Source organism: Podarcis erhardii, assembly GCF_964252035.2.
Source record: "Podarcis erhardii genome assembly, chromosome: 12".
Lineage (NCBI taxonomy): Eukaryota > Metazoa > Chordata > Lepidosauria > Squamata > Lacertidae > Podarcis > Podarcis erhardii.
In genome coordinates this window covers 3,705,765-3,730,648 of record NC_138513.1, presented here as the reverse complement: position 1 = coordinate 3,730,648, position 24,884 = coordinate 3,705,765, and the positions used below count along the sequence as shown (strand labels likewise).

At 50.1% G+C, this 24,884-nt stretch overlaps 1 protein-coding gene across 8 annotated transcripts in view; it reads left to right on the top strand.

Moving 5' to 3' along the window:
- The window catches only part of NBEAL2 (neurobeachin like 2), a 220,973-nt gene extending 202,270 nt beyond the window's left edge, over positions 1–18,703 (top strand). For all 8 annotated transcript variants that reach the window (XM_081834115.1, XM_081834113.1, XM_081834111.1 and 5 more), the window contains 10 exons: positions 2,746–2,865; positions 3,848–3,937; positions 4,436–4,545; positions 5,493–5,665; positions 7,010–7,104; positions 7,189–7,305; positions 8,115–8,276; positions 11,343–11,491; positions 12,695–12,830; positions 13,694–18,703. In XM_081834115.1, coding sequence (XP_081690241.1) covers positions 2,746–2,865; positions 3,848–3,937; positions 4,436–4,545; positions 5,493–5,665; positions 7,010–7,104; positions 7,189–7,305; positions 8,115–8,276; positions 11,343–11,491; positions 12,695–12,830; positions 13,694–13,795 — 1,254 coding nt within the window. In that variant the 3' untranslated portion in view covers positions 13,796–18,703. The remainder of the gene's footprint in view (positions 1–2,745; positions 2,866–3,847; positions 3,938–4,435; positions 4,546–5,492; positions 5,666–7,009; positions 7,105–7,188; positions 7,306–8,114; positions 8,277–11,342; positions 11,492–12,694; positions 12,831–13,693) is intronic.
- Positions 18,704–24,884: the final 6,181 nt, after the last annotated feature.

Here is a 24,884-nt window from a genome sequence, read left to right as displayed (position 1 = left end):
CTCACTTCTCCTCTCAACAGCTCCCTCCCATCAATCGTGGTAACCTGCAAAGGCTTACTCAATGGGATAGTCTGTATCTGGTGTGCAGCTGCAAACTCTTTGCTCATGAAATTACATGAGCTACCTGAATCCAATAGCGCCTTTATCTTCAGTGGGTGTCCGTTTGCCAGTTCCAGCAACACCTCTATCACAAGCGCTGGTCTTGGAGGTTCCGGCGTGGGCACATTCATTACTCCCTGGCCTGGCTGCTGTGCCCTGATGTTGGCAACCAGGCGTTGGCTTTTACTTGCTCCGTGATTTCTTCTTCCTCCTTCCCCCCAACAGTTCCCGCCATCCCTTGCCATTCCTTCCTTTGCGGACAGACTCTGGCAAAGTGACCTGGCTGTTGGCAGAGATAGCATCTCTTGCCGCTCTTTCCCTCCTTCTTCCACCCTTCACTGGTGTTTGAAACTGCGCGCGCGCGCGCTGTTCCAAGTTCCATCGGCTCTGCTGGCGGGAAAGGCTGCTCCGGAATCTCTGGAATGCGGAAGTCCTTCCAACGTTCCCCCTTTCCTTCCCGCTTTTCCATAGCTCTAGCTTCCTGGCGTGCCCCAATGGACAGCGCTGATTTAGTCAGCTGATCCATAGACTCCGCCCTAGGCGCCCGGGAAAGTTCATCTTTCACTGCCGGAGAGAGACCTTCTTCAAACAGCATTTGAATAGGTTCACTAGCAAGGTCCCACCCAAGTCTATGAATCAGCATGGTGAACTCAGTCCAGTACTCACGTACAGATCGGCTCCCCTGTTTACACGCCATTAACTGCCTGCGCACCACTCCCTGCTCGATCTCGCTGGAAAACATCAAGTCCATGGCGCGGAAAAACTTCATTGTGTCCTTTAAGTTACAGATAGGTAGCCGTGTTGATCTGCCATAGTCAAAACAAAACAAATTCCTTCCAGTAGCACCTTAAAGACCAACTAAGTCAGTTCTTGGTATGAGCTTTCGTGTGCATGCACACTTCTTCAGATACACTGAAACAGAAGTTTCCAGACCATTCTATATAGTGAGAAGGTGGGGAGGGGTATTACTCAGAAGGGTGGTGGGAATGGGTGATTGGCAGATAGCTGTGATGAGCCTGTTGACGACTCTTAATGACTGCAATAGGTCTTACAGGAAAAAGCAAGGGGTGAAAAGGTGAAAGATGGCTTTGTCATGTATAATGAGATAAGAATCCAAGGTCTTTGTTCAGACCAGGTTTCTCCATTGTTTTGAGTTTGGTGATAAGTTGTAATTAGACTGGAAAGAGAAGCTGCTGAATTACAACTTATCACCAAACTCAAAACAATGGAGAAACCTGGTCTGAACAAAGACCTTGGATTCTTATCTCATTATACATGACAAAGCCATCTTTCACCTTTTCACCCCTTGCTTTTTCCTGTAAGACCTATTGCAGTCATTAAGAGTCGTCAACAGGCTCATCACAGCTATCTGCCAATCACCCATTCCCACCACCCTTCTGAGTAATACCCCTCCCCACCTTCTCACTATATAGAATGGTCTGGAAACTTCTGTTTCAGTGTATCTGAAGAAGTGTGCATGCACACGAAAGCTCATACCAAGAACTGACTTAGTTGGTCTTTAAGGTGCTACTGGAAGGAATTTGTTTTGTTGTGTCCTTTAAGATTTCATTATTGGCTGCCATCAGGGGCCGAACCCAGTCCCTCGCCCCTCCCTCTAGATGGCCAATCACGTACGCCACTCTAGAGTTCTCGTCGGGGAAGTCATCAAACAGCAGATTGAGAGCATATTGCATCTCTGTCCTAAAGGCTTGATAGTTCCGGGGATCCCCCCCAAATTTCTGCACCAGTCCAGGCACCCGTCTGGCAAGTGGGGTGGTCTTCCCCTTATCTGCATCTTGAGCCCTCCTCTCCTCGAGCCTCGCCGTTTGCAGTGCCAGCTGGACCTCCAACGCCCTGTACCTTTGTTCCAGGCTTGGATCTGCCCCGGCTCCTGCTCCCCCGGTTCCGGCTGGTTCGCTCATGATGCCTTCTGCTTGCACAAGCTGCTTTCAAAGTCTGTCAGATTGCTGTGATGGGATAATGAGCTGCTTGTGCGTAAAAGCTTGATCCCTCTGGGGTTTGGCTGGTCATCCAAACCGATGCACTAACGGAGCCCCCAAAGCATGACTCCGTCAGTCGCTGGTAGAATCTGACAGTGGGCGTCTACGGAATCTACGCCAACATAAAAGCTGTTTGACAGACATGCGCTTTCGTGACTCTCTGCGTGACAGTTTCCGGCGAAGGGTGGGCGTTCCCAACGGGGGTCCCGTTACCTCTCCACTACTCTCACTGGAAGCATCCCAGAGCCTCCCCTCCGCTGTGACTCCTGCACTCCCCCTGCTGGTTCCCTCTTCTGCTGCAGATTCTCTCCTATTCTCCTGGAGCCTGTCCACCACCTGTCTCTCCGATGGCAGTTCCCTGACATATCTACTTGCACTTTGACGTGCTTTCGAACTGCTAGGTTGGCAGGAGCAGGGACTGAGCAACGGGAGCTCACTCCGTCGCAGGGATTCGAACCGCCGACCTTCTGATCGGCAAGTCCTAGGCTGTGTGGTTTAACCCACAGCGCCACCTGCGTCCCGTGTGGATTGTACAGGACAGCAAATAGGCGGGGGCCATAAGAAACCAAGGTTTGACACACAAAGTTAAATAGGGTGCAACATGCCACTATCCCATTTGAAATATCCTGCTCCCTCCCTCCTCTAGGAGCCCCATCCAGCCCGGCTCTCTGCCGAAAACGCAGCGTCCAAGAGACTCTCTCGCCTGGACACCATCCCCTCCAATGTCTTTGAGAACCTCAGCGAGCTCAAGTCCTTCTTTGCTGAAGTAAGTCTATTTCCTCCAGGGTGTGATTTTGTGTGTAAAATACTGTCATACCTCATGTCACATCCGCTTCACGTTACGTTCTTTAAGGTTACGTCCCGCGGCGACCCGGAAGTACCGGAAAGGGTTACTTCCGGGTTTCGCTGCTCGTGCATGCGCAGATGCGCAAAATGATGTCACGTGCGTGCGCAGATGCGGCGAATCACAACCCGTGTGTGTTCAGACACGCCGCTGAGGGTTGCGTTCTTTTCATGTTGTGAACGGGCCTTTGGAACGGATCCCGTTCACAAGCAGAGGTACCACTGGCACGCGCAAACACACCGCAGTTCAAGAAGGGTGTTGACAAGTTGGAACATGCACAAAGGGAGGGCAGCCGATAGGATCAAGGGTCTGGAGACCAAGCCTGATGAGGAACGGTCGAAGGAACTTGGGATGCTTAGCCCGGGGAAGAAGAGAAGACTTGAGAGGTGATATGAGAGCCGTCTTCAAATATCTGAAGGGTTGCCCCGTGGCAGACAGAAGAAGCCTGTTTTCTCCTGTTCCTGGAGGGTGGGACTCGAACCAGCGACTTCCAAGTTATAAGAACGGAGAGTCCATCTCAACATCAGGAAGAACATTCTGGTTCCAAGAGCTTTTCAGGAGGGGAACAGACCCCCATGAGAAGTGGTGGACTCTCCTTCCTCGGAGGTTTTTAAGCAGAGGTTGGGTGGCTGTGGATCCTTTAGTTTGAGATTCCTGCCTTGAAAGGGGGTTGGACCAGATGACCGTTCAGTGCCCCTCAGTTGTATGATACGTATGAAAGGGCATTGCCACCCGCCTATCTCCTGCAACTCCCTTTCCTTTCCCAGAGCAAGGCTGGAGGTGGGTGTGTTCCTTTTCTGTAGCTGGTGGTGGGGAATTATCACAAAGGCGGGAACCGCAACACGGCACAGATTTTGCCGAAACCAAGCGGCAAAACGCAGTGACTCGTCTCGTTCTTTTTCAGAGCATCAGCGACGGGATCCCCCTGGTCCAGGCCGTGGTCCCCAAAAACCAAGCCCACTCCTTCATGACTCAGGGATATCCCGATATGCTGGTAGGTTCAAACTAATAATAATAATAATAATAATAATAATAATAATAATAATAATTTATTATTTATACCCTACCCATGTGGCTGGGTTTTCCCAGCCACTCTGGGCGGCATCCAACTGAATATTAAAAACAATACAGCGTCAGACATTATAAACATCCCTAAACAGTTGTCTTTTAAAAGTAAAATAGTTTTATTGCCTTGACATCTGCTGGGAGGGCGTTCCACAGGGCGGGGGCCACCACCGAGAAGGCCCTCTGATCAGAAAACTGATGCTTTTCTCCCAAGGCCTCCTTGCAGGGGGGTTGGAGTAGATTACATTTTGGGGTCCCCTTCCAATTCTGCAACAATTCTACGGCTCTTTGGGTGGGCATCCCCTTGTCCCAGGAAGGATGCCGTGATTCCTGTTTGCCCTCTTTCTTCCCCACCTCCCCTTCATCGCTGTGAGCTGCCTTCCTGCCTCTCTTATTGACTAATCTGCCCCCCCCAAACTTCTTCCAGGTCACTGTCAGTGCCAACGGGCTCCTGGGCACGCACGGCTGGTTGCCCTACGACAAGAACATCTCCAACTATTTCAGCTTCACCAAAGACCCCACCGTCTCCAACGCAAAGTGAGTCTGGGCTTCGCTCCCAACTTGTCGTGAATTCTCCGCGGCGCTTTAGCAGAAATGCTCAGAGTTCCAGGTTCTTCGGCGCAATATATTTATTCTGAGCTATATATACAAATGGGGAGATGCAGGTGGTGCTGTGGGTTAAACCACAGAGCCTAGGACTTGCCGATCAGAAGGTCGGTGGTTCGAATCCCCGCGACGGGGTGAACGCCTGTTGCTCGGTCCTGCTCCTGCCAACCTAGCAGTTTGAAAGCACGTCAAAGTGCAAGTAGATAAATAGGTACCGCTCTGGCAGGAAGGTAAACGGCGTTTCCGTGCGCCGCTCTGGTTCGCCAGAAGCAGCTTAGTCATGCTGGCCACATGACCCGGAAGCTGTATGCCAGCTCCCTCGGCCAATAAAGCGAGATGAGCGCTGCAACTCCAGAGTCGGCCACGACTGGACCTAATGGTCAGGGGCCCCTTTACCTTTAGGGCACTGCAGCAGGGGACGCGGGTGGCGCTGTGGGTTAAACCACAGAGCCTAGGACTTGCCGATCAGAAGGTCAGTGGTTCAGATCCCCACGACGGGGTGAGCTCCCGTTGCTCGGTCAACCTAGCAGTTCGAAAGCAAATCAAAGTGCAAGTAGATAAATAGGTACCACTCCGGTTAAATGGCGTTTCCGTGCGCTGCTCTGGTTCGCCAGAAGCGGCTTAGTTGTTTGACAGTGGAATTTGCTGCCAAGGAGTGTGGTGGAGTCTCCTTCTTTGGAGGTCTTTAAGCAGAGGCTTGACAACCATATGTCAGGAGTGCTCTGATGGTGTTTCCTGCTTGGCAGGGGGTTGGACTCGATGCCCCTTGTGGTCTCTTCCAACTCTATGATTCTATGATTCTATGCTGGCCACATGGCTCGGAAGCTTCGCTGCTTGGCAGAGTACATCTGTCTCTCTTTCTCCCTCCCTCCTGCTAGGACCCAGCGCTTCCTGTATGGACCCGTTGCTCCAGGGGTGGAGGTGTCCTCCAAGACGCTGACGGTCTCTCACGACGGGAAGCTTCTCTTCAGCGGAGGCCACTGGGACAACAGCTTGCGGGTGACGTCCCTCAGCCGAGGGAAGGTTGTGGGACACATCAACAGGCACATAGGTAGGAGGCCACAACTCGCAAGAAGAGAGACTCCCTTCTGAAAATCGCGAGGAATCGAAAAACAGAGCATGCTGAACGTCTAAATGCCAGCGTATTATTTTCCACCCTCGAGTGCAGGCTCTGGCACCCGGAGAATTGCTGCTTCCCTTTCGTTCTGTCTTTAATCTTAGAAGGGCATGTTTCTAGTCGTCATGGCTACAGAGAGAAGAGAATGGAAACATCCGAGTGCTGTTTCTTTCCTTTTCTGTGAACCTTCTTGCCCGCGATTTGAAAATAATTTTGAAAGCATGCCTGAGGGACTTCAAGCTTAACTAACCACAGAAAAGCTAGCATATGTGTACTAATTCTAGTAAATGCATGCTAACGGAGAAGGGAAGGAGGATTTTCAGACGAGCAATTCTCTTAATTCCAATAGTATTATTGTTCTGTTACCTCTTCCTAGAGTTTATTTCCCGTTTTGTTCACTGAAAGTTTGAAGAATGTCATCCTAGTGAGCAGTGGCTAAACTGGTGGTTCTTCTTTGTTTCCTGTCGTTAAAGTTATCTTACTATTGCGTCCCTGACACATCCTTTTCTGCCTGCGGGGAGTTGTCCTTGAATGCTCCTCCATTTGTACATATGTACCGTATTTTCCAGCGTATAAGACGACTGGGTGTATAAGACGACCCCCAACTTTTCCAGTTGAAATAATAGTGTTTGGGATATACTCGCCGTATAAGACCACCCCTCTTCCAACGCACACCAAATAAAAATTAAAAAAACCAGTCTCTAGTCCGGCTCGGAAATCTGCTTCACTTCCCAGTGGCCGGGGGGGGGGGGGGGTGTGGCCGGGTCCGTTTAAACAGAGGAGCGAGCTGGAGGGCTTCCTCTTTGGCTTGCTTTCTCAATCGCTAGGACGTCACTGAACTCTCGGTTATTGCTTTTGTCGGACCTGCTGTAGCATTTAGGGGGGATTTTTTACTGCTTTTGTTGAGCCGCTCTCGTGGAATTTGCTAGTGGTCTACTACCGGGAGCAGTTAGGGTTGTTCTGTTGCTGGTGATTGGGGGGGGGGCTTCTGGGGCCAATTTTCAAGCGTATTTCTGCTTCATCTAGAGACCTTGGTGTCCTGTGATTTAATTTGCTGTCGTTTTGCCCTTTGGTGGGGAGTTGCTGCAGGAGCTGCTGCTGTAGCCGGCGTATAAGACGACCCCCGACTTTTGAGAAGATTTTCCTGGGTTAAAAAGTAGTCTTATACGCCAGAAAATACAGTATATATGTTTATCCCCTGCGTGCAGATAAGGTAACTAACTGGGGACCGTTATCCGCATGTTTCTGTTTTGGTGATCCCCTCTCCTCTCCCTGCAGACGTCATCACTTGCCTGGCCTTAGATCTGTGCGGAATCTACCTCATATCCGGGTCACGGGATACCACCTGCATGGTTTGGCAGGTCCTGCAGCAGGTAAGAGGAGGGTTGGACTGGATGACCCTCCCAGCTCTACGGTTCTGAGAGATTCGATTCACGGCCTTTTCTCCTCTGCCCCAGGGTGGCTTCTCCTGTGGCCTGGCACCCAAGCCCGTCCAGGTCCTCTACGGGCACGACGACGAAGTCACGTGCGTCGCCATCAGCACTGAGTTGGACATGGCCGTCTCGGGGTCAAAGGTGAGCCGTCTGCATGTGCCTTCCGGGCTGGACGCGGCTTTTCTGGATCTCCTGTGGGAGCGCCGCTTAGCAGGGACCTCATTCTTGTCCGCGGCCTCCTTCTGGTACACACGCAGTTGAACCCAGAAGATTCTGATGACAAGAGGCAGAAGGGTGTCTATGAGCCTCACAAAGGCTTGGACCAAATCTATGCTTCCAGGTGCCATAAGAAAGCTGCAGATATAGCGCAGGATAGTGCGCACCCCAGAAATGATCTCTTTCAGCTTCTGCCTTCTGGAAGAAGGTCCAGGGTTATAAAGACTAAGACTAGCCGCCTAAGAAACAGTTTCTACCCAAAGGCAATTCTGGTTTTAAACGCAGTATAAGGAGTCTCTATAGGGGTATATTGTATTTTAAAATGGGGTTTCAGAGTTTTTAGGGGTTTTTGAATGGCTTATGTGGATTTTCCATTGTTCCGTATGGGACAGTGACAATAAAGATATAGCATCGGATTGTTGGGCTTGGTGAAGATTTGACGTTTTCATCCCCCCAAAGTTTTTGATTTGAGTTTCTACTGAAATGAGGCTGCATTTTAATGTTGCACTTTAATCTAGTTTTTAAGTTGTATTTTAATCAATTGTTTTTATACCTGGTGTTAGCCACCCTGAGCCCGGTCTTGGCTGCGGAGGGCGGGGTATAAATAAAAATTATTGTTGTTGTTATTATTATTATTATTATTATTATTATTATTATTATGCACTCTCTTTCTCTCTCCCCGCGTTCCCTTCCTTGGCATCCTTCTCATCGCGGAAAACTTTCTCTTCTTCCAGGACGGCACCGTCATTGTGCACACCGTCCGCCGAGGCCAGTTCATGCAGTCGTTCCGGCCTCCTTGCGAGAGCTCCCTGCCAGTGACCGTCTCCAACCTCACCATGGGGCACGAGGGGCAGGTTGTGGTGCAGACGACAGTGGAAGGGAGAGCCTCTCTGAAGGTGGGCTGTGGGGGGCCTTACTTGGGGGGGGGCGAAGCAGGCGGGTCACCTTGGCGGATGAGAGAGAGACAAATCCCAAGCAATTCTTAAATGGGTCTCTTTCTGCAGCGCAGGGACCTTTGTAAGAACAAACTGGGGGCTTGTAGAATCAGGACGGAAGGAGCCTACGGAGCCAAAATCTCATTCAGTGTCGGTTTTTATTGTAGCGTTCCCAAAGCAAGGAAGGATTGGACTTGCTTGAATTATTATATTTTATTTGATTAATAAAATGCACACAAGGCTTGACCAGCAAGACTCTGGGAGGAGTGCGTATAATAATAATAATTCACCCGTATAATAATTCACCTGTCCACCCCTTGGCCCAGGTCGTTTTAGAGTGGTACCTCGAGTTAAGTACTTAATTCGTTCCGGAGGTCCGTACTTAACCTGAAACTGTTCTTAACCTGAAGCACCACTTTAGCTAATGGGGCCTCCTGCTGCCGCTGGAGCACGATTTCTGTTCTCATCCTGAAGCAAAGTTCTTAACCTGAAGCACTATTTCTGGGTTAGCGGAGTCTGTAACCTGAAGCGTATGTAACCCAAGGTACCACTGTATTCACAAAAGAACTTTTCACACAGTGTTCGTAAGAACCAATCAGATTTCCTCTGAGCATTTCGGAAAACCCCACGTGGGGACAAAGTCAGATCAGAAGTAATCCTGTTAACTACAAAGACTACTCTGAGCATGCATACATACAGTGGTGCCCCGCAAGACGAACGCCTCGCAAGACGGAAAACCCGCTAGACGAAAGGGTTTTCCGTTTTGGAGGCGCTTCGCAAAACAAATTTCCCTATGGGCTTGCTTCGCAAGACGAAAATGTCTTGCGAGTTCCTGCGGTTTTTTCCCCCTTCTTCTAAGTCGCTAAGCCGCTTATCAGCTGATCTGCTGATAAGCCGCTTAACAGCTGATCCGCTAAAAGCCGCTAAACTGCTCATAGCGCTAATCCGCTAAGCTGTCAATGGGCTTGCTTCGCAAGACGAAAAAACCGCTAGACGAAGAGAATCGCGGTATGGATTCTTTTCGTCTTGCGAGGCACCACTGTATCTGAGAGTAAATAAAACAGGACTAGAGGAATGCATTCAGCAAAACCCCGGAGATCATAAACAGGCAGGAAAGTAAGGATGGATGGCAATGAAAGAGTATTTACCATCTCCTTGTGAACTCTCTTCCTGGCCCTTAAAGGTAAAGGGACCCCTGACCATTAGGTCCAGTCCTGGCCGACTCTGGGGTTGCGGCGCTTTACTGGCCGAGGGAGCCGGCATACAGCTTCCGGGTCATGTGGCCAGCATGACTAAGCCGCTTCTGGCGAACCAGAGCAGCACACGGAAACGCCGTTTACCTTCCCACTGGAGTGGTACCTATTTATCTACTTGCACTTTGACATGCTTTCGACCTGCTAGGTTGGCAGGAGCAGGGACCGAGCAATGGGAGCTCACCCTGTCATGGGGATTCGAACCGCCGACCTTCTGATCGGCAAGTCCTAGGCTCTGTGGTTTAACCCACAGTGCCACCCACGTCCTGGCCCTACCTAAAGATTAACTACATCAAAGTTACATACTATCTTTATGACCCAGGATGCCTGATGAACAACTGGCTTATGTATTTAGAATACTTATACGTGCCTGTCAGGCGTAGAGAAAGCAAATGGCAGGGATGGAGAGGCCTGTGGGATTCGGTCAGAAATTATTGTCAATGAATCAAACCCAGTCAACGCAATGCTTTCATCGCTGACACAATGGCTTGCTCCATATTTCATAATTCCTCATAGCAATCCCACCTGACCCCACACTCTGGATATTTGCACCCCTACATTTATTCATTTGGTATTTATTCGGAGCATTTGTCCAGCCAAGAAAAATCCCAGAGCAGTTTAGGTACGGTCAAAACTAGATGGTCCTTACCCGCAGGCTCACACGCTCAAAAAGCCATAACACACAAGGAAAGAACATCAGGGAGGGAAGAGGAAAAGGATTTTTTTCTGGGGCCCTTGCTCTTGCCGGGCATGAGTTTAGGCAAAGGCGAAGTGGAGCCACTGGCAGAAGCAGCGCAGGACTTGTGGGTGCTTGTCAAGAGACCCATTTTGGGAGCCAGGGCCTTGCCCGAGCCTGGCGTCTTGCAGAGTGGCCCTTTCCCGATTCCAACTTTGCACACATGCCAAAGACCTCTGCTTTTGCGCTTTGCGAGGCATTGGCGGGGCTGCTTAAAGTTTCCATTTGCGAGAGCATCCTTGACTAAGCATCAAGCAGTTGGTCCCTTAGCTTTTCTGCCCCAAACTGGCCACAGTGATCCATGTGACGGTCACCTCCAGGCTTGACTACTGTAATTCGCTCTACACGGGGCTGCCCTTGAAGCTGTCCCAGAAACTCCAGCGGGTGCAGAATGCTGCAGCAAGGCTCCTCACGGGGTCTCTGCCATGGGAGCATATTCACCCAGTGCTTTTCCAGCTGCATTGGCTCCCGGTGGAGAACAGGGTCAGATTTAAGGTGCTGCTTTTGACCTTTAAAGCCCTTCACGGCCTAGGACCCTCGTACCTACGGGACCGCCTCTCCTGGTATGCCCCACGGAGAGCCTCAAGGTCCATAAATAACAACACCCTAGTGGTCCCGGGCCCTAAGGAAGTTAGATTAGCTTCAAACAGAGCCAGGGCCTTTTCAACACTGGCCCCGGCCTGGTGGAACGCTCTGCCTCATGAGACCAGGGCCCTGCGGGATCTGATTTCTTTCCGCAGGGCCTGTAAGACAGAGTTGTTCCGCCTGGCCTTTGGCTTGGAGCCAATTTGATTCCCTCCCTCCCTCTCTTTCTTTTTTCTTTTCCTTTCTCCTGCGATGAGGCGACATTTTAATATTTTAATGTTTCAATATTTTAATGTATTTTAATTTTGTTTTTAAGTTGTATTCATTCAACTTGCTTTTATTAGTGCTTCTTAGCCGCCCTGAGCCCGGCCTTGGCTGGGGAGGACGGGGTATAAATAAAAATTATTATTATTATTATTATTATTATTAACCTCCACCTCTCATTTCTTGAAGGACAAGTTTGCCCTACACCTGTACTCCGTCAACGGCAAGCATCTGGTCTCCATCCCTCTGGACGAGCAGGTGACCGCCATGTGCGTCACGGAAGAGTTTGTCGTTCTGGGGACCATTCAGTGCTCCTTGCAGATCAGGGACCTGCAAAGGTAAAAGCTTACCCCTTGATGCTCGGCTCAGTTGCCCTTGTGCCCGAACAGACAGTATCTCACATGCCTTGCTTGGAACGCTAAGCAGTCGACATTAAGCAGCCTCTGAATCTTCACCTCCGACAGGGGATCTGTTGGACTACAACTCCCATCATGCCTGACGGTCAACCGCGCTGGCCGGGGCTCATGGGGGTTGGAGTCCGGCAACACATCTGGATCAGGCCAGTGATCCATCTGGTCCGGCGTCCTGTTCTGCAATAGCTAACCGGATGCCCATTGCGGGAGCCTCTAAGCACGACTTGAGCTCAGCTGTGGCCCTCGCCCCAGCCACTCTGGGCGGCTCCCAACAGAAGATTAAAAGCACAATAAAACATCAAACATAAAAAGCTTCCCTAAACAGGGCTGCCTTCAGGTGTCTTCTAAAAGTGTGATAGTTGTTTATTTCCTTGACATCTGATGGGAGGGCGTTCCACAGGGCGGGCGCCACCACCGAGAAGGCCCTCTGCCTGGTTCCCTGTAACCTCGCTTCTCGCAGGGAGGGAACTCCCAGAACCCCTTGGAGCTGGACCTCAGTGTCCGGGCAGAACGATGGGGGTGGAGACGTATGTGTGTGTATGTATATGTATGTATAGGAGACGCTCCTTGAGGTATATGTTGATCTTATATTTACATGAAAACCAATTAAAATTATTTGGATTTTTTGTTTTTAAATTCTAACTTACAGTCGTACTGCACTAAGATTTCCCCACGCCTGTTCCTGCCTTTATTATGCTCGTTATTTTGAGGGACGCGGGTGGCGCTGTGGGTTAAACCACAGAGCCTAGGATTTGCCGATCAGAAGGTTGGCAGTTCGAATCCCCGCGACGGGGTGAGCTCCCGTTGCTCAGTCCCTGCTCCTGCCAACCTAGCAGTTCGAAAGCACATCAAAGTGCAAGTAGATAAATAGGTACTGCTCCGGCGGGAAGGTAAATGGCGTTTCTGTGGCTGCTCTGGTTCACCAGAAGCGGCTTAGTCATGCTGGCCACATGACCCAGAAGCTGTTCGTCGGCTCCCTTGGCCAGTAAAGCGAGATGAGTGCCGCAACCCCAGAGTCGGCCACGACTGGACCTAACAGTCAGGGGTCCCTTTATCTTTACCTATTTTAGATTTTAAGTGCCTCGGCACCTAACACAGTCGCCCCCCCCCCCCCTCCTCTCCTTTCAGCCTCCAAGCTGCTGTCGCCCCTTTGGCAATGAAGGTCCCCATCCACAGCGTCTCGGTGACGAAGGAGAAGAGCCATATTCTCGTGGGCTTGGAGGATGGGAAGCTGATTGTGGTCGGAGCAGGGCAGCCTCTGGAGGTGAGTGAGTGACAGCTGCCCTTCAGCTCAACTCTTCCTAGTGTTATGGGGGGGGGGAACCTGCTCCTTTTCCCTTATGGGGTATGGCAGGGGTCAGCAACCAAAGGCCCATGGGCCACAAGCGGCCCATGTTGTTGTTTAGTCGTGTCTGACTCTTCGTGACCCCATGGACCAGAGCATGCCAGGCACTCCTGTTTTCAGGTTACAGACTCCGCTAACCCAGAAATAGTACCTCAGGTTAAGAACTTTGCTTCAGAATGAGAACAGAAATTGGGCGGTAGTGGGAGGCCCTATTAGCTAATGTGGTGCTTCAGGTTATGAACAGTTTCAGGTTAAGAACGGACCTCCAGAACGAATTAACTTCTTAACCCAAGGTACCACTGTACATACATCACAGAAGGTCTACAGCAGAAATCTTGCCTGCCAGGATACCTGATAATGGTCACTGATTGCATTACCTCTGCAGCCTGGCCATTCTTTTGTGACGGTTAATACCTTAGTTCCTGAATCCAGGTCACAGGCTCACCCTGTTCGTACACAGATACGCCCTTAAGACAGGATTTGTAAGCAAAAAAGACAGGGCGGGGGCGTGCCTTTCCCATTTCCTTCCTCAGTGCAGAAAAATATTTGAAGTCAATTTGGGAGAGTCAAAATGGCTTCAGGATTGCTCTCCTGTGCTATTTCAGACATGTGGTTTATATACCTATGTATGCGTTTGCCTTGTACATTTATGAACGTTTATATTGGAGACCTTAGAACTCTGATAACACTAATAATAATAATAATAATAATAATAATAATAATAATAATAAACATCTAATTTCCCACCTCCCTCTGCTTCCTGGTCCGCCTTCTGCCTGCAGGTGAAGTCGGGGCAGTTCCACAGGCGGCTGTGGCGTTCGACGCGGCGCATCTCCCAGGTGTCATCCGGGGAGACAGAATACAACCCCGCAGAGTCCAAGTAAGCAGTTTGGGTCGGCTTTCACCTGTAGCCTCGCAGCCAACGCGGGACATGGGATCTGCCCGCCCTCACCCGCTTTGGGGGCGTCTTCCGCTGCCCGGAGGCCTCTTTGCATTGTCCCCGGAGCGTCGCGATCCGCAGAGTTCCCCTGCGTGGAAGAAGGAGGAGGAGGAAAACAAACTTCCTCAGGGACCCACCTGCAACTCAGAGGTCTCTTAACACACCTGGAGCAGCCTTCCGAAGGCGGCGCACACAGAACAATCGCAGGGAAAGGGGTTTCCTAGAGCCCATCCGGCTGCTCCTCATTTCCCCGCCCGAGACTCGATTCCTGCGGCGCTTGAAGGGGCAATTGCGTGACACGGTTGTCACACCTGGAAAAGAGACAGAGGACTGCAATTGGGGTTGGGGGGGAGAGTACCTTATCCGCCTCCCCCCGATCCTTGGCGGTTTTGGGGGACAGAAACGCAATAGACGCACCAGCCTCAAAACTGCGGTCTGGTCTTTCTCCGATGGCCTTAAAAGGACCCATTTTCATTGCACTACGTCAAGAAAATTGCACCGATCCCGAAGACGTCTGCTTTTCCCTCACCCAGGCGGGAGTTCTGTCCTCTTGCTCTAGAGAGAGAAAGCTGTAATGCGCGGCAAATAACTCTGGCAGAGCAGCAAAGCATTAAGCCAGGGGTCTTCGGCACGTCCTACCCTGACCCCCTAAACCAGGCACCCCCAAATGCGGCCCTCCAGCTGTTTTGGGACTACAACTCCCATCACCCCTAGCTAACAGGACCAGCGGTAAGGGATGATGGGATTTGTAGTCCCAAAAACATCTGGAGGGCCGAGTTTGGGGGCGCCTGCCCTCAACCTACCCTCTGGTTTGAAAAAGGGAAGGAGGAGGCAAGGGGACCCCCTCCCCCAAAGTCCTACTCGCTCTGGAAACTGGATGGCTTGGTACCGGTGACCCCCAAGTTGAGGGGGTCGTATTGGTGGAATGGGGGTGGCTGGGCAAGGAGCAGAGCAACAGGAGGTCTGTAATCGTACTGCACACGGCTGGCTTAGGGTCCCGCAAGTGTCTTCACCAGCAATAAAACCCTGCCACTTGGTAAACCTCTGTGTCTTCACCCCAAATTTTTACCCAGCAAGCCTTAGTTTCCGGCGGCCTCAGCTAAGCGTAATCAGAAGACATCCCTGCAGTCTTCGGGTCCCACAGAGGTGAGATTCCTGGCCCTCTAGCCCTCCGGCTGACCCACTGCTTGCGACCTCTTGCTCTCCCCCCCAGCGCTCCTCTCTTAAGGGGACCACGCTCCCTTTACCGTCACCGGTCAAACATTGAAAAGCCTTCGAAGGAGCCGGCTGAGGTCTGCTGGTGACTCTGAACTGCACCCCAAGGTGCTTTCTCTTAAAAGCACCAAACCTGCTCAGTGTTGAAGGTTGGTTTTTACTTTTACAGCTACCTTTGTATCAACCCTCAAGGCGAATCACCCAGGGCTTTTTTATTTTGTACCAGTTTGAAAGGTGTGTGGTTTAGACACCGTTCCCCAACTCTCCCCTTAACCAGTTGCAGCAAATTTTGAGACCTTGGTGCTTTTTATTCTATTCACCAACCCCTAGATATCGGTCTGGGCTTCAGTTCCTTATCTGGGTGGACTGGGGCAGTGGATAGGAGGAGAAAACAGGTTTGGGTTTAACTCTAAAATCGGTGACTTGCCTGGTGTTAGCAGAAAGCCTCCCATCAGCATCACACAAGCATAAAAAGCCAGTCCAGTTGGCACCAGGTATTTTGGCTCGCAGCTCCCATCAGGCCCAGCCAGCCCTGTCAACCCAAAACATTTGGAGGGGGGCACCAGGCTGGTGGAAGCTGATGTCACCAGCAGCAAGTTCCCCTTGGGGTCCAGCTTTTAAAAAACAACAACAGGACTTTGGCCGGGTGAGAACCTTGGTAGAATAACCCATGTGCTGCAAATTCTGCCTTCCCAGAGGACGCAAGGAGTAGGGTGGGTTCAGGGGAGTCGTTGTGGGCTGGAGAGTTGGAAGGGGGGACCTCAAGGATCATCCAGTCCACCCTCCCCTGGTGATTCAGCACCAGAAAAAAATAACAACGCTGGCCTTTCTCCTTAGTGGGCAGCACTGCCACACTTCTGCAATTGCCCCTGTTTTGAAAAACTAGTTGCCAGTCCTGCAGAAGTCTAGCAAAAGCACTAAGTGGGGAGGGCAGGCCTGACAACTTGGCCCCATCTCTTTGGGGTTCTCTGCATTTGCAGAAAGTCGGGAGAGGAAACCCGAGCCCCAAATTTCCCATCTCTGCGCAGCTGCGCCGCTTCTTGGCACACCGTGGTGCAGATAACAATCCGCCACGACTCTCCCGCAAACCGTAGATCCTCGGTTCTGTTAGAAGGTTCTCAGTGGGGAAACAAGTCCATCTTTCTCTTTGCCCCCTTGAGCGACTGTGTTGTGCTTTTTGCTGCGGAGGTTCGCATGTTTCCTCCCTTCCCACCGGCCATTACGACAGGGGCAGGGGAAAACAACTGTGGTTGGCTGGACTGGCGGCCCCTTCTCCGCAGACTCCATTGTCTGTCGCCTTCCTACCAGCACCGTGGGGAAAGGAGAAAGATGGCAGAATGCGGGCATCGTTGGGGTTCCTTCCGGCAGGGTGAATATTCCAGGTGAGGAATAGCAGAGTCTTGCAGAATTCTCCGCCTACGACCCGTCAACTTGCCTTGTCCCATCTGAGTTCCAGGTTCAACAGAGGAGCAGTTTGCATTCGTACAATAGGCCACTGGGCGGTTTCAAACGTCTCGGACTACAACTCCCATCAGGACCAGCCAGCGCCGAACCTCATGGGAGTTGTAGTCCGAAACATTTGGAGGGCACCCGGCGGCTGCAATAGGCACTTGCCCCCCCCCCCCCATTCATAAAGGGAAGACCAGAGCTCTAAAAGCAAAAGCTGCCTTCAATTTCTCCCACCCACCTCCCCATCGACCTCTTCCAAAAATAATAATTCCTGGGTGAAGACCAAATTCCACAATGTGCAATATCCACGCTCTCTGTTTTTTGGCAAAAAAGACTCCCCTACCCCTCAAAAAACCCACAATTGTTCTGTTTTCTGTGTACATATATATATACACACACAGGTTTTGTATCTTTTATGAATAATGTTGATCCAAACTTTTCTATTTTTTTGTATTTAAAGCAGATGGAGGGGGGGAAGTTTATCTGTTTCTGAGATCCTGCTGGCTTGGAGAGAGCAAGACTCAAAACACCTCTGATGTTTCTCCATGTGGATTTGTCCTTTTGTTTCAAATGACAACCTAAGGGGCTCTCCTCACCTTCCCAAGGCGTAGCAAACGTTTCACCGGAGAGGTTTTTGTTACCTCCTCGCTTTGACCTTGCAATCTCCTGGCTTTAGGGGGGATAAATAAGAATAACAATAATAATAATAATTTATTATTTATACCCCACCCATCTGGCTGAGTTTCCCCAGCCACTCTGGGTGGCTCCCAATCGAGTGTCTGTTTTGCATTTTGCACGTGCGTGTCTTTGAAATTCTGTGTTTTCACGCTTCCGAATGGGACAACACCAGGGCTCCCAGCTGGAACGGGTTCAGAATAGAGGTTGAACCAGGGCGGCTTTGAGGAACCTCTTCCTATGGCTGCTGGATTGCGTCCCTAACCAAGTCACACTCGATGCAGAAGGGAAAAACAGCAAAAGGGCAGGAACGGGGGGGAAACCAAACACTGAGCTTTGTCTAGGTGACTTTGTTTCCCACCTGGAGATCTGTTTGCATAGCAGGATTTCTGGAAGAAGGACCAGTTTTAGCTTGGGGTCCCTGTCAGAGCGGCTCTTGCCATCAGCCGAAGCAGAAAACAGACACCGTTTTCCAAGTGGCGCTCTGTGCAAGCCCCAAAGCCTTATCACCGCCATCGCCCTGTTCCCACCTTTCCAGTTGCTGAGGTTTTTCTTCCAACTCGGCCGGAGCGCTTGGCGACAGCCCAAGGAAAGGCTGGTGGTCCCAGCTCCGGAACAGACTGGCGCCCTCGTGATGTTGCTAGACCGCAGCTCCCGCGGCTGATGGGAGTTGTATTCCACTCCACCAGCTTGGGATAAATCTGCTCCAGAATCGCCTGTCCATTTGTGCGAGTATACAGACCTCCACCTGAAGGACTGCGGTGACTGGTAAACACAGCAGTTCCACATCTGGAGCACTTGCAATATGCCTTACTCTTCTTTAATGTCAGCATGCAACTGGCCAGGTCTTTTCTCCATCTTAAGTTTTTCCTTCCAACGTGCAATTGGAGATGATTTACACAGGGAGGTTGGCGGAGAACAGATGAGAGACCTGGGAGGGGAAATGGAACTCTTTATTATAACATAATGCAAAGTTTCCAGGCCCTGGTCCGATTCCTAAAGCGCTGTGCCAGTAACTGCTTTTTCACAACTAATATGAAGGCTGCCCAGGTAAACGTAAAGGTAGATTTGCACCTGTTTTCACTGGCGAAACTTAATGGCACACAGCAAATAGACAGGGATCGGTTCCATCGGTGCTTTTGAGGTCTTCTTCTTGGCGTTCAGTGCTTTAGAAGTGCCTAGAGGGACACACAAATTGTCGTGAGACAATTTCTCTAGCGTGAGAGCAAAAAATAAATGTTTCCAGTTGGGGGAAGATGGTAGGGACAAGGACAAATCCACATTGGGCTATCTACTCTCAGGAAAACGCAGCAAATCCAAGGATCTGTCCACGGTTCTTCTTTCCGAAAAAGGAAATAAAAGCACAATCTGAACTTCTGATTATTATTATTTTTTAATATAAATATGCCTTAAACTTGAAAATGACTACTTGCCTTCAGCTGTACTGGGCCTGCCCCACAGACTTGACGGTATCCTGTTCACGTGACTTTGAATAAACTTTGAAAAGAAACAAGCGCAGCCTGTGAGTTCTTTTGGTCCGGCTCTCGCTGTTCCTTCCGAGTCCTGAGAGATTAAGGCAGCCATTGCCAACTCTGGATGCTTTGGACTGTAGCCCAGTGGCGTAGCATGGGGGTGCAGGGGGGGCCGGCCGCACCGGGCGCAACAAATTTGGGGGGGGCGCGCTCACCGCCTCCGGAGTCGCCGAAGAGCCTCGGGCACAGGCTGTAGCAGAGCCCCATGTCTTGCGGAACCGCCGAGCTGTGCGCGCGTCCGGGCTGAAGGCATCCGGCAGGCAGCGGCTCTCAGTGCTCGCCGCGGTCCCCGCGCATCAGGGCCGCGGAGGGGGCGCCAGGCAGCCCCTCCTCACAGCCCCGCCGCCGCTGCTGCAGCTGCTGGGTCATGTTGCATTTTCCTCGCCTCTCTGCCCTCCTCCTCCTCCGGGCAAGCGGCGTTGTTTGGGCGGCAGCGCCAGCGGCAACTCGCCTCAGATCACCTGACAAGGACCCGCCGCCGCCGCCATGGCTACCTTACCGTAAATACCCCAGCCCAGGCAGCAGCAAGAAGAAGCTGGCAGCGGCGGCAGGTTAGGGGTTAGGGGCGCAAATTACTTGCCTTGCCCCGGGTTAGGGGGCGCAAATTACTTGCCTTGCCCCGGGTTAGGGGGCACAAATTACTTGCCTTGCCCCGGGTGCTGACAACCCATGCTACGCCGCTGCTGTAGCCTTATGAGGCTTTGCCCTCGGGTGGGAAGAGCTTTGCGCCCAGGACAGGGAAATGGGAGTCAAGACACTCAAGGGATAGTTTCAGAGAAAAAGCTTTATTTCTACCATCCACGAACTGGTAGAAGGAGCAAGTGTGATAGATTCACAAAACAAGCACGAGTTCACAGCCATATATTCCCCTTCCAGTTCCCTCCCCTTTCTCCTCCTCCTCAGGAGCCCTGCCCGATGATGAGTTTCCTGAGCATGAACAGAAAGCTCCTGTCTTTGGGACTCTTGGCACCCTTCCCAGGAAAGGGGGATGAGAAGCCAAGGGGGTTGAGGAGCCTTGCGGTCCAGCGTGTCCAAGATGTGTTGCAACTGAATGAGATAAGAGCCAGTTCCCAGGCTTGCTTATGCTTGGCATTTGACAGAGCCTATTCATTAGCCTTTTTGAAGCTCTCTCGTACTGATAAAAGTAACATTTTGCCTATGCAACAGCATCTTGTGAGAAGAACAGAGAAAAGCTGTTTCAGAAGAGAGAAAGGGGAAATTTGGTTTTGAGGTCTGGGGTGACTTGGGGTGACTTCACAGACAGGATTTGGGTATCCTGTCCCTTCAGGACTACAACTCCCATCAGGCTCAGCAAGCACAGCCTGATGGAAGTGGTAGTCCAAATTTTTTTCTTGGAAGGTACTAGGTTGACAAAGGCTGTATTTAAGGGCACCCTCTTCCTGGAGGATTACCTGCATAAGCTCCCATCAAAGTGAATCGTTTTTTGTTTATTTCAGGTTTTGTGGCCCTGCCTTTGGGCCCAGGTCGCAATGTCCCATGTAAAGCCCCAGTGCTCAGAGGCAGGCACATTTGGGAAAAGAAAAAAGCAATCGCCCGGTTTAAGGAGCAATGTCCATATTGTAAAAGCAGAGCCAGAGATCGAAAAGGCCGCTGGGAGCTCCAGAGGCTTAACACTTTTGGAGCAAGGAAATGGTTCCTGCGGCCTGTTTTTGCAGAAACAGGTTTAGGCATGCAACAAGCATCAAGATGTCTCTGGGAATCTCACGTGCAGCTCCGCAAACTTGGGTTTGGGGTGCTAAAAAGCTCTCCTGCATCCTCATTCAAGGATGATCGTCTCACCCCATCTCGCAATTTCTCCTGAAATTGCAGACAGGTTAGGAAGCACGCCTCCTTGCGTACATCTGGAATATGGGGTGCATGCAGGTGAAAAAAACCAGGTTGCAACTTTATGCATCAAATCTGCCTTTCCAGGTGACTCAGAGGCCCGCAGATTTTTGGGAAAATGGAAGTGGAAATGCAAAAACCCCCAAACATGACAGTTCTATGAGCCTATAAACAGCAGCTGCATCTATAAACAGCAGCTGCATCTAGAGTTATGTCATTGGGTACCATCTAATTTTGGAAGTTAAGCAGGGTCAGGTCTGGATGGAAGACTACCTGGAAATGTCACGTATGGTGAGATTCTTGCTTTTGCTCCTATTGATTGTCACTTCGACTTTCCCATCTCAGAGCTCAGGAACCATCTCTTTTTTATCAAAATCCGAAGACTGTTTTGACACCTTAAAAGGGATATTTTATGCCGATTTTTCCCATGCATGAATTTCCCATTCGGTTCGTGGCTGTAAAAAGGAAAAGGGACCCCTGACCATTAGGTCCAGTCGTGGCTGACTCTGGGGTTGCGGCACTCATCTCGGTTTACTGGCCAAGGGAGCCGGTGTACAGCTTCCGGGTCATGTGGCCAGCATGACGAAGCCAGTCCTGGCGAACCAGAGCAGCGCACGGAAACGCCATTTACCTTCCCGCCAGAGTGGTACCTATTTATCTACTTGCACTTTGAGGTGCTTTCAAACTGCTAGGTTGGCAGGAGCAATGTCCATATTGTAAAAGCAGAGCCAGAGATTGAAAAGGCAGCTGGGAGCTCCAGAGGCTTAACACTTTTGGAGCTGTAACTGGCTGCAATTTCAGGGGGAATTGTGACACAGGAGAGAGAGAGCATTTCCCAGCCCCCTTTGCACCCAATGTGCCTTTCAAGGCAAAAGCCCATGGACTTTGCTAAAGAGGAGGGGATTCCCCGGTCTGAGTTGCACAAGGGGAAATGCCAAAATGCCTACCGCACCCAGTATTCCCAAGCGGTCTCCCATCCAAGTACTAACCAGGCCCGACCCTGCTTAACTTCCGAGATCGGGTGCATTCAGGGTGGTGTGGCTGTAGGCGGCAGAAGAGCTTTCAATGGCCGTTTTCTGGTCCCGACTCCGCCTTGGCAAGAGTTTGCATCCCGCCCAGCTCTTCTTTCCTCCTCCTGCTGCCTCCCGGAGCTGCCTGCCTGCCTGCCTGCCTGGGGAGAAACGCATCCCCTTTGCTTTCTCTCCTTTTCTCCTTCCAAATCTTGCAGGCAGGAAAATCTGGGGGCTTTGCAGCAGCGGAATGCCTTTCCTCCGGAATTGCAACCGTGCAAGAGCTGCAAAAAACCGCTCACCGTGCATTATATTATATTATATTATATTATATTATATTATATTATATTATATTATATTAATTTTTTTATTATTTTTTTATTTTATTTTATTTTATTTTATTATTTTATTTTATTCTATTCTATTCTATTCTATTCTATTCTATTTATTTTATCATTATTTTTATTCTATTCTATTCTATTCTATTCTATTCTATTTATTTTATTTTATTTTTTTTATTTTTTATTTTTTATTTTTTTTATTTTTTTATTTTTTTTATTTTATTTTACTTTACTTTACTTTACTTTACTTTACTTTACTTTACTTTACTTTACACTCTGCTCTGCAAAAATCCCAGAACTTGCAGTGGGTTGCAGCAGCGGTCAGAGAGGCAGAACGAGCCTGTGCTCTCCTCGCTCCTGCCAGCAGGTGGCGCTGCGCAGCCATCCCTTAGAAAAGAACGGCGCGCGGGCGAGACAGCTACCACAAGAATAAACGCCGGCGGATGGGGCCAGCTCGCGCATGCGCGTTCATTAAGTGCTCCCGGTCCGGAGCAGCTCTGCGGCTCTCCTCCGCGGAAGAGGCGCAGAAGTTGCGCGGTCGGGCGCAATCGGCATTTTCTCTCGGCAGCCTCGTTCTGAAATCTCAGCTGAAGGCAGAGTTAACCCCATCCTGCCCGGCATGCACTGAAGAGCTGGGGATTGCAGAAGCCCTGGGATGAATATATATGGGCGGGGGGGGGGCGGGGAGATCTTGCAATATTTTTAATTGAGGGGAGCAAACTAGAGGCTTTGGTGATGCTGGGAGCAGCAGGATGCTGCATGCTGGAGATGGGAGGGCAGAGGAGCAGGAGCCGCTGAAAAAGTTGGCAACCTATTTTTTGGAATAGTTTTATTAATTTAACATAAATAACAAAAATAAAACAACAACAATACAAATTCAAAACCAAACCAAAAAACTGACTTCCCCCTAGTCCCTTCCTTGCCTCCATTATTTATCAACATACCACATGTCCATTGTAAATTTTAAAAAAACATTAAAATTACTTATTGTCCATTCATAATAAAATTACAACTAGTTCTTTGTTGTTTAGTCATTTAGTTGTGTCTGACTCTTCGTGACCCCCTGGACCAGAGCACGCCAGGCACTCCTGTCTTCCACTGCCTCCCACAGTTTCGTCAAACTCATGCTGGTAGCTTCGAGAACACTGTCCCACCATCTTGTCCTCTGCCGTCCCCTTCTCCTTGTGCCCTCCATCTTTCCCAACATCAGGATCTTTCCCAGGGAGTCTTCTCTTCTCATGAGGTGGCCCAAGTCTTGGAGCCTCAGCTTCAGGATCTGTCCTTCCAGGGAGCACTCAGGGCTGATTTCCTTCAGAATGGAGAGGTTTGATCTTCTTGCAGCCCATGGGACTCTCAAGAGTCTCCTCCAGCACCAGAATTCAAAAGCATCCATTCTTCAGCCTTCTTTACGGTCCAGCTCTCACTTCCATACATCACTACTGGGAAAACCAGAGCTTTAACTATACGGACCTTTGTCGGCAAGGTGATGTCTCTGCTTTTTAAGATGCTGTCTAGTAGTTCTAGAACCCTGCTAATGTATTAACTTGTGTACATTGCTTCTGTATACAGTGGTACCTCGGGTTAAGTACTTAATTCGTTCTGGAGGTCCGTTCTTAACCTGAAACTGTTCTTAACCTGAAGCACCACTTTAGCTAATGGGGCCTCCCGCTGCCACCACGCTGCCAGAGCACGATTTCTGTTCTCATCCTGAAGCAAAGTTCTTAACCCGAGGTACTATTACTGAGTTAGCGGAGTCTGCAACCTGAAGTGTATGTAGCCCGAGGTACCACTGTATATGCAATAAAGTCCTTCCAATCTTCTTTAAATTCATTGTCATCTCTTCCTCTTAGTTTCATTGTCAATTTTGCCATTTCAGCATATTCCTTTAATTTAACTTGCTAATCTTCTTTGGAAAAAGTTGGCAACCTTCTAGGCATCCCCTCTATCTATGGAGGCTTTGCATTCGCCCCAAAACTGCCATCATTTGTTTCTTTGCAAGAGACCCTCCCCAAGACGACTTGAAACTTTATGAAAACCAGAAGAAGGATATAACGGTGAAGATTTTTAAGCAATTTGAGCGGCACCATTCACTAAATTTTTTGCAGCATCAGGGGCACAGCTGTATGATTTTTATACAATTTAAGGTGACACAAGTCTCTTTGTTTTATATCAGACTCTTGCGACACCTTAAAGGCTCACGCATTGGTTGTAGTGGCGCAAGCTTTCGGGAACCACAGTCCTCCTCGTCAGACTTTTGGACGCACTAAACTCAGTCGCACTGATAGCAGCACCAGAAGAAAAAGGACTCAAGGTTAAAAATCCTAAACCATTTGTGCAAAGCTGTTGTTGTTGTTTAGTCATTTAGTCATGTCCGACTCTTCGTGACCCCATGGACCAGAGCACGCTAGGCACTTCTGTCTTCCACTGCCTCCCGCAGTTTGGTCAGACTCATGTTTGTAGCTTCGAGAACACTGTCCCACCATCTCATCCTCTGTCGTCCCCTTCTCCTTGTGCCCTCCATCTTTCCCAACATCAGGGTCTTTTCCAAGGAGTCTTCTCTTCTCATGAGGTGGCCAAAGTATTGGAGCCTCAGCTTCAGGATCTGTCCTTCCAGTGAGCACTCAGGGCTGATTTCCTTCAGAATGGATCGGTTTGATCTTCTTGCAGTCCATGGGACTCTCAAGAGTCTCCTCCAGCACCAGAATTCAAAAGCATCCATTCTTTGGCGACCAGCCTTCTTGATGGTCCAGCTCTCACTTCCATGCATCTCTACTGGGAAAACCATGGCTTTAACTATACGGACCCGCTTCCGTATAGTTGCAAAACTAGATACAATTTATTAATTCTATAACTGTTGTAAACAAAAATCTGCCCTTTCCCCCTTATGGGGTATCCAAGAGCCCATATAGAGTCCTTACGTAGGTTCCCTATTGGTAGGAGAAGATAACAGAGGCCAACCAGAGAAT